Below are 12,760 nucleotides of genomic sequence, written 5' to 3'. Positions count from 1 at the left end.
AATCACCTCTGCCTCCTGTCTCACCGTGCCCTTTTTGCCTCTTAATACTGGCCATCTCCTTTCTCTATTCCCAATCCTGATGCGGGGATTTGACCCAAAATGTCGACGATTCGTTTCCTCCCACAGATGCTGCTCAATCTGTTGAGTTTCTCCAACAGATTGGTTGTTGCTCCAGATTCCAGCATCTGCAGCCTCTTGTGTCTCCTCTGGAGTCTCTGCCTGTTCTCTGCAGAGGCAGCCAGTCCCACTTCCTAGATCTTAGCCCATAGCTCTGCCATTTCATTTTTCTCTAGTTTCTATCCAGTTACCTTTTTTAAAAATGCTGTTTGACTCTCAACAGTGCATTCCAAGTCCTGACTCCCTGCTGCATGTTTTTCTTTTCCTTGTGTCGGTCCTGTTTTTATTACAATTGCTGTAAATGTATGTCCTCTGATTTAAGACCCTTCCACCAATGTGAACAGCTTCTCTTTCTTCACTGTGTCTAGACTTTTCACGACTTTGAACAGAGCTTTCAAATGTTGTGTCAACCTTCTTTGGGAAAAGAACAATACCAGTTTCTCTAATCTGTCTACATAACTTGATTCCCTAATCCTCAAAACCATTTACTCAATCCCTGCTGCACTTTCTCCAAGATGGTCATCTCCTAACTGTGTTATGGTGATGAGAGTTGGATGCTTTGCTCTTTTTTTGCAGCTTTTGCAGTCAATTATAATGGATCCACATAGCCTCCTTGCTTTTGTATACTATGCCTCTATTTATAATGCTCAAGATCCCACATGCTATTATAATCCCTTTCTCTTCCTACCTTGTCACTTTCATGGATTTTTGCTCATTTACAAATCTTTCTGCTCCTGCATCACCTCAGGCCCACCGTGTCCACATTGACCATCACGAACCCATCTATACTAATTCCATATAACGATGCTTGTCTTCTGTTGTGCTGTTAAATCCTAGTGGATTTTTATAAAAAATTAAAACGCAAATTGGTGGTTTGCTACTTTTTAGCTGTTGTGAATAATTGCTGGAGTAAAATGGTAGTTATTTGGTTTCAAATAATCAAGGTAGAATTTCTTTGTTGGGTGGAGTACTTGAAAAAGTTAGCTAAGCATAAACAAGAACAATGCAGTTCTCGGTTTTATTGTTTACCTGGCCTTCAATGAGGCACTGTCAAAGTAGAGGACAAATAATCAATTTGCAGCTAATGTAAAGCCGATCCCTTTCTTCTTGGTTTCACGTTCTCTGCACGCAATAAGAGTCTGGTTCCTTTCCAATGGAGTGGGGACTATGTTTTCAACATCTAGAAATTGCCACTCATCTGTAAAGGTGCTATCATGTGATCAGCTATTCCTGTCCTGTTCTTTGAGTCAGTTTGAATTTGATCCATTGCTCCCAACACCATTCACGTCTCAAATGGCTGTATAATGTAACTCTTGTCCCCTCCACCCCCCCCCCCCCCATTGAGCGGATCACTTAACCATAAATCATGGTCATCCTTTTATATTTGGATAAGTGAAAGGTAAAAACCTTCTTAGATTGGAATTGGTTTATTATTGTCACTTGTACCAAGGTACAATGGAAAAACTTGTCTGGCATACCGTTCATACAGATCAATTCATTAGTGCATTGAGGTAGTACAAGGTAAAACAATACAGAATGCAGAGTAATGTGTCACAGCTGCAGAGAAAGTGCAGTGCAGGTAGACAATAAGGTGCAAGATCACAAAAACTGGCTAAATGCCTGTGGAAAACTTAATGCAATGTAGGGCTTGTAATAGGCTCTAATCAACTTCATTCTGCAGATCTTTTATTAGAAAGCATTGGTAGGTATTTATAGAATTATAAAACAGGAGGGAAGGGAATAACCATGGTAGCTTTGTACTAGCTCTGCTATAGAGTTGTGAAAATCTGAACAACAGCTATTTTACCTACCACTTACCTCTCCACTGGCTGACTTTTCAGATGATGGCTGTTTTGTCCTGTTCACCTAGGCCCTGGAACCAGATTAGGGTTATCCCCAATGCTTTTTTTAAATATAGAAAAGGATAATTTCATTTCTGAATATTTTTTGCAAAATTCCATAGTTTTCAGAATAATTTAAGTTTTTGGTATTTAAGCTGTTACTTCAACTACATGTGCATTCCCCAGGTTTTATCTTGCCTTCTAGAGGATATTTTAAAAAAATCTTGCTTCCTGGTTTACTAACTGCTAGAATTCTTCAGTATAGTTGGCTGTTCAGTAAGGCTGTTAACATCATTTTTCTGGAAACTGCAGACAGTAATTCTAGCAGAGGACACCTGATGTCCAATTGTGTTATAAAGGGGGGAAATCCCCAAAACCATTTCCATGGAATCTTTGTGTGTAGGTGCCATCTCTTCACTGGTAACCAGGGAACCAGGCTAAGTTGTTGGAAAGCTTGTGTTGTTGATTTGCTGCAGGTATAGACTGCCCCGGCCTAGTGATATTCCTTGCCTGTAGATCGCAATGCATCTGAACCTTGCCTCAAAGTCAAAGTCAAGTTTATTGTCATATGCACAAGTACATGTATGCACAGGTGCAATGAAAAACTTATTTGCAGCAGCATCACAGGCACATAGCATTGGATAAGCAGCATTCACAATTTTAACAAGAAAGAACACAATTAGAACAAAAAAAATCCATTTTAGTGCAAAGTGGTCATAGTGTTGCTACACTGTAGTGATTAGTGTGCCGGTTGCTTCAACAACTGAAGTAGCAGCTCTTGAACCTGGTGGTGTGGGACTTCAAGCTTCTGTACCTCTTGCCTGATGGTAGCTGTGAGATGGCAAACTTATTAATGGGTTTCAAACACAATCCCAAATTAACTTGGTTAATTTAATAAACAGCAACCTTTGTGGGAAGGAGCACAGTTTCCACCTGAATTTCTTCCCAGTTAAACTCTAAAACATAAATAATATTCTGGCTTCAGTAGACTATTTCCTATTGTTTGATGAGCAAGAGGACGATTACTGTAGAAAAACAAAGGACTGCAGATGCTGGAATCTAGATGAAAAACACGATGATGCTGGAGGAACTCAGCAGGCCAGGCAGCATCCGTGGATACTGTATCCTTGCTTCCAGTGCTAATATTGACAGTGGCATCTTCAGAATTATTACCATCTACTCATTGTGTAACTTAAGAGTGCCCTGCTTGTTGTTTTCTTCATAATGCATTTTTAGTAACCCATCTTGTAAAATAAAACTGCAACTTTGTTAGTCAAAGTGAATGATTGTAGAACAATTTACATATTAACAGATAATGCTTTCAAGGTCACCATGGTAAATAAAGCATTGGAATATTCACTTATCCTCTTTGTTTTACTGCCCGTAAACTGGTTACTGATTTTGCAAGTGAATGTATTATTTGTGGAAGGAGATTCTAATTTCTACACTTCTGTAATTTTTTAGGTTGTCAATCAGCTGTTTGTGTGGTAGTGTTGAAGGGCAAGTGCCTTTCCTGAACACTTGTAGAGGGTATGCAGCACTGAAAGGGCTGATTAACAATTCATGCTCATTGATTGCTCTGTAATAAATCCTTTCACTGAGAGTCTTATCATTTGTTACAATACTTCTGAGCTGCACCATGCACAAATTAAAAAAAAAAGATATTATTTATCTGTTTAAACTGTCACTATTCAAACACCAACAATATGTACACTGACTGTGATTGAAATTAAATTTCCATCTTGAATTCTTCATTTCTTGTAACTGATCTTTTTTTTGTTCTTACAGGTGAAGGAGATTGCGCCCGAGTACTACGAGAACCTACCCCAGCACACCTCCTGGGTGCGTGTGCTCTGGGACTTTGTTTTTGATGACAGCATTGGTCCTTACTCGAGGATTAAAAGGGAGTGCAAGCTAGTGAAAGATGATTGAGAGGAACGGAAATAAAGAAGAAAACCCTATAATTCTTGGCAATCAGAAATGAAAGCAAGAAAACCTGATAAATATTAGGTTCATCAGTGTATGTGAAAAGTCAACAGTTAAATTCATAATATTTATTGGAACTAACAGTTCTTTTAATATTCAAGTTAAATGGTCTGCTATGCAATGTCACAAAATGATGACATTAAATAAGGTCACTAAATTACAATTATTTTTAGCGCCGTTCAAAATAATTCTAATTCTAAGCCAGTTGTTGACCCAGTATTTTGTTTAACCACTTAAATATTTCAATTCTATTTTTGTTTTGGGAAAAATTTGGCCTCACACTGACATTGTGTCAAGATGTGAACAGACTTTGAGATGAAGCTGAATGAGATTGGCCTCTTGAGGAAGGTCTGTGACTCCGAGGTAAGGCTCAATTTGCACTACAGCATTGGTGTGAACTGAAACCACTTGATCATAATGCTATAGCTCTTGTGCAGATGCACTGTTATACAGTAAAACTACATTTTTTAGTTGAGGCAAATATGCTGGTCGATTCAATATTATTTGGATAAAGTTGCCCCAGAGACAGGAATCACTTTATTGCTGCAATATTAAACCCTGTCTTTTCCTCTCACATAAAACCACCAAGTCTAAAGAGTCTCATAATCTGCTCAGGTCAACTTGTCTTTATTAAGTACATCAATGTGGAGTTTATTACATTCTCTGAGGTCCCTGAAGTCCAGTAACATATGGATGAGTAAACATACAGTATGTTACTGGATTTCAGGGACCATAGCTAAAGAGTTTAACATTGGGCTTAAGCTTGCTGCATTTACTGACACCAACAATTTTGAGAAACCCTGCTGTAATTTGGCAACAGTTAAAATAATTTGCAACTTTTTAATGTGAAAAATATAGTGGTCATTAGTTCTCTTGCCATGCACAATGCAGTCAATAATGATTATCTCTACTGAAGATGCTGATAATCTGTAATGCCTCCACTGCCATTTAAAAAAAATACTTGTGTCCTGTCAATACAAATGAGAATCTATCGTTCTGCTAACTCTTTGTGTGCTGTGACATGTGAAAGAAATTTAAAATAGCATATTTGTTGTCATTAAACCACCACTTTTTGGTTGCATGAGTACCTAGTAACTAAAACATGTGTCAGCATCTGCTCCTTAATTTAAAAAAAAATTGGATCACCTACCTCTGCTCTGTTCCCAGATTTTTTTTAATGAGCAATAACCTTGTGTGCAAGTTCAGAGGTCCGGTTATCTTTCATAGGCCCCATACAGCCAAGTTTAATGCAAATATCATAGAAGAAGAAATCTGATATACTTCAAACATTGGAATTTGCTTGAGTTATTACAAAGTATGCACTCGGCATCAGCTAAAACCTCAATCCTTTTCACTACCATCAGACAGTGTGATTTCTCCTGATAACCCTTATGGACCAAATTATATTGGTGGAGACTGGTTGACTAAATCATTTTTTAAAGCAGTAATTTTTCACTGACTAATGAAGGTATGGATATAGATTATGTAACAATAGCTTTGTAGAAGTACTTCATTATGCTGAAATACACATGTATATGAAGTTTGTAAATCAAAAAAAATTAAACTGACCTACTTGTGTATGTAATATTATCTTGCATTTCACTCAGTGATAAAGAACTTTTTATTATATCAATATTAGCAACTGAAGCTTTGACAGTTAGAGTCTGAATGATAGTGCTTCATCATGGTGTATGTATTTTGTTTCTTTCCAATAGTAATCTATTTGCAATAATGACAACACTTCAAAACTATGTCATTGGCTGTGGAGGACTTTGAGATGTATGATTATGTGAAAAGCATACCTACTACAGTAGGTTTCTGCCATAAATATGTAGACTTGGAAAAATGCTGCTGCCTCAAATCAACCTTAACCTGTGAGTTCCATGAGGCAGTTTCACTTTGTTGTCTAGAAGACACTAGAGTTTTGAGGTCATGAAGGATACTGTACCAATGCATGCATTTCTCAGCACAGACACTATGGTCCAAATGGGTTCCTTCTGCATTGTAAATTACCTATGATTCTAAGTCTGTTGGCATCCTTTGTTTATAATGCATGAATTTATAAGATTTATATGAATGTGTTTACCAGGCCTGGTGATTCTCATTGGTGAGGGTGAACCAAAGTGGAAAAGCGTGTGTCATAAGTAGTGAGAATGCAAGATATCAAAGTTAGAATCATTTCACAAATTGCAGCTAAGAAAGGAAGCAGCAGAAATGTCATCTTAATATGTTAATAGCCTGTTATCCTGCTATCAGCCTTGTAGAAGTTTCTCTTGGTAGCGCTGGTTGCAGCAGGCTGTTCTTGTTTTTAAATCCAAAGCACGACTGACACTTTAATCAGGGGTTTAGGAAAATTGCTCTGTGGGTGGATAATATGGAGCTCTTCATGTTCTGATCAATTGATGAGGAGCTGCATCAATGGCAGATATGGAATCTGTGACCATGACCTATCCAAAAACAAAGATGTGAGGAAAGCACCAAGTGTAGAAAGTAAAAAGTTTCTCCCACTATGAAATAAATATATTTATATCAACTCCTGTTCTATTTAATACATAGGTAGGTTAAGAACTGTTAAAGTTGCAATTACATTGGGCTGAAGTGAATGCAATTAATAAAGTAATAAGCAATAATGCAGTGAAGATGATAACCATTATGTAAATTCTGATGCAATTAAGAGGATAATGTTTCCCTGTTTATAAAGGGATTTGAATTTTGTTTGGTTTACTTCAAGTTCCAGTGAGGTGTTTACCTAACAATATGAGGAGCAGATTAAATCTTTAATTTTTCAAGAGCTGAGTGGTGAAGGGATTGGATTCAACTATTTTCTGCTGGAAGGATTCACTTCCCTCTCGTTTGTGACTTTCCTGGTGAAGAGAAATCATTCATTTGAAATGATTTCTAGCCCTAAATTATTGCTAAATGAATGCACTGATAGTCTCAGTCCGAAGAGCTATTGCTCTTCATGTAGGCAGTCTGTGTCACAGGCAATGTAGGGCATCAAAGCTAGAAGGATTATTTCACAAATTGCTGCTTCAGGTCCCAAAGAAAGTAAACAGCCAGAAATGTCAACATTGTCATATTAATATGTTAACAGACTACCATGCTATTTTTGGCCTTCTAAAACACAGTATGGTAGTTCTGGCTACATCAAGCCAGAAGTCTCAATACCCAAGGTTGAGACTGATGCATTAATCAAGTTTTTCCAACATTTGAATGAATGATTCTGCAAGTGGATAATATGTGGTGCTTCAATGAACAGAAGGAAATACACTCCAGAACAGAATGAATAGGTAATCAAATTGGTACAGGTTAGCTCTTCTAGGTTAGTGGTTAAAGAGGCATAAGGAAGATGAAATTCATTTTGCATCTGAAACTGAGACAATGTGATAATTAGAGGCAGCAAATGGCAGAAATAAAAATTACTAAGGCCTGGTGGATAAATATGCACTGAATAATTTGCACGTATAAACACAAGGATTTTAGACAAACTTGATTCAGCTTGTGTGAAGAAAGAAGGGTGTACATTTATATTCTCTTGCAAAGCATTGGTACCCTTCAGACTGAGTGGTATGCAAATTTAGCACATTAGAAGCAAAAGCTTTCCCACCTCCAGAACCTATTGGGCAAATGAAAATGGCTACTTTCAAAAATAATTCATCCAGATCTTCGGTTCACAGTGAATTAGCTGAGCTTTGATTTTAATGCTATTTATGCAATCTCAACTTCTCAGATTATTTTCTTACTGTCATTCCCAATGATTCACTTACATAACTACAAAATTCTGTACCCAAGCAAAATAATTACTTGTATGATATAGTTGCTCCCCATAATGAGGTCAAAAACCCCAAGATTTTAATACATCAGCAAATCAATTAAAATAACATGATTACTGGTTGCCAATAAGGATAAAATGGTAAAAAGCATTGAGAATATCAATTTGTTTTCTGGATAATTATTCTGTGACTAGACTGGAAGATCTTAATCTAGTCTGCTTGAAATGTTATAGTTTATTTGCCTGATTTTAGGGTTGATGAAGATTTTGCTTTTACTGAGTAGATTTGTCTGAATAGATAGAGACAAGCTTTGGTCTTGAAATGATGTGTTTATTTGTGTCAATCTCAACCAGCCTATTAAATGGAGTGAAATCAAATTGGTCTTCTTGGCCACTTTTGGAGCAGTAAAACTGTGGAAAGATTGTCTGGAAATATTTTAGAGTATATTTTTTCTTTTGAATAAATATTTTTAGATCATGTAAATATTATTCCTAAAAACTATTCTGCTAATATTAAAATGTGATTTCCCTTTGAAGTCAGAATGTCTTTCCAAAGGTTCTTAGAAATTACATAGATGAAGGCTTTCTGTATTTAAATGATTTAATTTGAAAATCTTTAAAATGAAAGTTGAAATTCAAATAAAGTTGAGCACAAATTACTTGCACAATGAGTTGTCTTGTGTATTAAATATTACTTCTGCACATGGGGAATGGATACTTGGGGAATCCACCTGAACCTTCTCCCTCAGCTCTTGAATGTTTACTTCTGCATTTGTAACTGAACAATTGAAGGTTAACGTTTTATATCATTAATATATGCTTTTCGTGTACTGAATCACTTGATGTACTTTGATTAATGTTCTAGCAGTGGATACTTACAACTGTAGTCATTCTCTTATTTGCTTAACCTTCCCCTTTGCAATGTTCTGGAAATGGAACCTTTGACATCCTGCAAATAAAATGTCTCCTGTTGAAAACGGGTCCAAGAATAAGTTCAGTCATCCAACACCCTGCTTGATTGGCACCATATCTGCCACCATAACATTCTTCCCCCTCCACCATTAGCACTTCACAGGCGCATTGTGCACAGCTAGAACTCATCAAGGCCTCTTTGAGAGCACCTGCCAAACCTGCAACTTGTCATCTGGAAGGACAAAATCAGCAGACTGGTGGGAATGCACCATCTGCAAACTCAACCAACCTGACTTGGAAATGTATTGAAACCCTCCATTGATATGATTTAAAATTCTTGGAATATTCCAGTTTAACAACACATTGGGAATATCTTTACTATTTAGACTGTGGCAGTTCAAGAAGCCTTCTCAAGGTTAATTAAGAAATAGCTGATGCAGTGCCTCAAGTTGATCGCTATGATCATAATGAATGACATAGAAGGCTTAAGGGACTGTATGACCTATTCCTGCTCCCATTAAGTTTTTAATTAGGAATGCACATTAAATGCTGACTTTACCAATAATGCTCACATTTCATGAGTGAACAAAATCATCATACTCTCCTTCAACAACTGCTTTCATCAGTTGAAGAAACATTCCAAACCACTCAAAATTCCAAATCATATTTAAATTTGCAAACATACCAAATCAATTAATTACCTTTTGTGCCTAACCTTCATTCCCATCTTCCACATGCCTTTTCCTGTCCTACTGAGGTAAATGCTGCATGGCTGGTGGAATTCTGCAAACAGCCATAGGAGATAACTCTGGGTATAGATGGCTGAGATTCACGACCTTGTCATGAACAGAACCAATGGGTGACGGGCAACTGCAAGGACGCTGGTGAAAAGTCAGTGGTAGGATGACAAACCATGTCATATTGAGATAGGACAGCTACTTTTACTCCTCAAAGCCTCTTCCACATACTTGGAGCAGTGCCTCCGCAGTTTCATTATTCTGTTGAAAAAAAAGCATAATATGATGGCATCTCCAGAGCCCCTTTCATGACTGGTGCCCAGGTCTCTGAGACTGGTGGTTTGCACTTGCATGGGTACTTCTGCTTAGCTTGCAATGAAAGCTTACCAGACGTGTATTTGGTTGGGTCTCCAAGTGTTGAAATGGAGTCAGTCTCCAATTCCGTGGGGAAAAAGAACATTGCAGACTGCCTGTGCAAGATTGGAACTAGATTTCCTCATGTTCCTGGCCATTTTACATGGGCTTTCAAGTTGGCCTGCCAATCCTTCCACTGTTTCATAAAGTTTGGACTCAGATTAGGAATTTAATGGGGCAATTTGAGTCCAGCAAAGGTGAACACATGACTACTCCAGTGATCTGGCATTTAGACCATAGCTCAACCCTACTAGGTGACTCACGATGGACAGATCCCATGTCTAGGCTGGCCTCTGCAGTATCTGAGCTGGTGGCAGATTAAGTGATAGGTTGCCTGCATCATTTTCTCCCTTGTTGCTCTGTCATTACTGTCTGGTCAGGAGCAAGTTCTTGACCATCTGAAAGGAGGGCACAAGGGTATGGTTTTGGTGAGGAAATGGGCAGTTGTGGTGCGGGGTTGTGGTTTGCAATGTCAAGAGGAGGTACTGAAAAAGTATGGTACTTAAAGTAAATAAATTACCTGATCCAATTGGGATGCACCCCAGGGGAAGTAAGGGATGATATCAGAGAGGCCCTGGTCATCATCTTCCAAACATCCATACATTCAGCAATGGTGCCCGAGGACTAGAAAATTTACAGATATTACACAATACATCAATCAGTTTAACCTAAACTTGTGGGAAAATAGCTAGGAAAAAAAATCACCTGGGACAAATTAACAGTCATTTGGACAAGTGTAGATTGAATAGAGAATGCCAGCATGGAGTTTTTAAAGGTAATCTGTGTCTAACTGGATCGAATTGTTGATGAAGTAACAGAAAAGAAAGATGGCCTTCCAAAAGGCGCTGTATAAGATACCAATAACAATAAGCTTGTCATCAGGACTGTAGTTGACATGGGTAGAAAACTGGGTATGTATCAGGAACCAGAGAGGAGCAGTGAAGGACTGTTGCTCAGACTCAAGGGAAGCATACAGTGGCATTTCCCGGGGTTGTACTAGGGTCACTACTTTTCTTAACGTACAATACTGACTTGAAATCAGGTGTACAGAGCATAATTTCCACATATGTGGATGACACAACACTTAGAGGTAAAGTGAACTGACAGCAGGAGAATAATGGACTTTAGACGTGGATAATCAGATAAAATACACTGCTGAGAAATGTGAAATGTTCCATTTTGGTGGAAAGAATAAGGAGGGTTGTGTGTATAGTTCCTTCAAAGTGATAAGGCAGGTCACAAAAGCATATGGGATCCTTTAGAACATAGAACAGTACAGCATAGGAATGGACCCTTTGGCCCACGATGTCTGTGCCAAATATGATGCCAAATTAAACTATTCCCTTCTGCCTGCAGGTGATCCCTATCCCTCCATTCTCTTCATATTCCTGCACCTATCTAAAAGCCTCTTAAATGGCACCATCTTATCTGCTTCACCACCACCCCTGGCAGTGTGTTTTAAAAAAAACTTGCTCCACACATCTCCCCTTCTCACCTTAAAGCTACACCCTCTAGTATTTGACATTTCTACCATGGGAAAAAGATTTTGACTATCTACGCTATCCATGCATCTCATAATTTTATAAATCCCTATCAGGTATCCCCTCAGCCTCCCAACCCTCCAGAGAAAACAATCCAAGTTTGTCCAACCTCTCCTTATAGCTAATGCTCTAATCTAAGCAGCATCCTGGTAAACCTCTTCTGCACCCTCTCCAAAGCTTCCACATCCTTCCTGTGATGGGATGACCAGAACTGTTGGCCTAACCAAAATTTTATATGACTGCAACATAACTTCCTGATTTTTATACTCAATGCCCCGACTGATGAAGGCAAGCATGCTATACGCCTTCTTCACCACCCTATCTACTTGTGTTGCCACTTTCAGGGAGCTATGGACTGTACATCAATGCTGTTTGCATTATTTATAGAAACATGGAGTTCAAGAATAAGGAAGATATTAAACCTTTATAAAACACTGGTTTGGCCACACTGGAGTACTGTGTCCAGTTCTGGATGTCACACTTTAGGAAAGATGTGAAGGTTTTGGAGAGGGTGCATAAATGATTTATGAAAATGTGTCCTCGGATGATCAACTTCAATTATGTGGCCAGACTGGAGAAGCTGGGTTCTTCTCAGAACAAAGCAGGGTGCAAAGAATTCTGATAGATGAATTTAAAATAGATAAAGAATATAGAGAGAGGGAATCCCATTGGCCTGAGAATTAATCCTAAACTAGGTGGAAACCAAGCTCGGTTTCAAGCTGGCCATAACAGCAAAACAGACGATCTGTGTATTGGTCCTTAAAGTGGCAGCACTTAGTGGAAAAGACTTTCCCCCCTTGCTGCAAAAGAACAGCATAACTGGAACAAGAAATTGAAGGTGGTTGAACGAAGGGAAAGGCATTAAGAAACCCAAATCTACAAACCCTCTCAAGCATTAGTGCACTAATTGCTAGAAAATTTACTTAACCCAGTTTGTGTTAAGCAATTAATTACTTTCTTATAATCATTAATGAACTAGCCTAGTTTCATTCAAGGTTTACCCCAACTAAATACTTAATTTATCAATCACTAACCATTGTTTGCTTTTAGAAAAGGAACTAATCTGGAGTGAATGGCATTCCCTGAACTCTTGAACTATTGATTGGGATTCTAGCATTTCTATGTGACAAGTCTATATCTTTATTTACGTTGTTTCTGAGGTAAACATACTTGATACATTTTACTTTAAAACTTACATTAATTCTCTGTATTACACTGATGTTCCTAGGCTGAGAAAGCATGAAGGCAATCTCTCCCCTTATTAGTTAGATGTGGGAGAGAAAGGTTAATTTGGTCTCTGATATTCCTCTACTGTCAGAGGAAGAGGAGGGGCAGGATGCCTGTTTACAGCTTTGAATTACTCCTGAAAGTACTAACCAAGGTATTGGAAGTGTACCATATGGAGGATTGCAGATTAAGATAAAGCTGCGCGATGCCACT

General features: G+C 38.2%; 1 protein-coding gene across 1 annotated transcript in view; it reads left to right on the top strand.

Moving 5' to 3' along the window:
• The window catches only part of LOC127568854 (sphingolipid delta(4)-desaturase/C4-monooxygenase DES2-like), a 49,820-nt gene extending 41,245 nt beyond the window's left edge, over positions 1-8,575 (top strand). The window contains exon 3 of the mRNA XM_052013077.1: positions 3,747-8,575. Coding sequence (XP_051869037.1) covers positions 3,747-3,890 — 144 coding nt within the window. The 3' untranslated portion in view covers positions 3,891-8,575. The remainder of the gene's footprint in view (positions 1-3,746) is intronic.
• Positions 8,576-12,760: the final 4,185 nt, after the last annotated feature.

The sequence above is a fragment of the Pristis pectinata genome, chromosome 1 (genome assembly GCF_009764475.1).
Source record: "Pristis pectinata isolate sPriPec2 chromosome 1, sPriPec2.1.pri, whole genome shotgun sequence".
Classification (NCBI taxonomy): Eukaryota; Metazoa; Chordata; class Chondrichthyes; order Rhinopristiformes; family Pristidae; genus Pristis; species Pristis pectinata.
The sequence above is the reverse complement of the archived record's forward strand: the minus strand, read 5'-3'. Positions and strand labels throughout refer to the sequence as shown.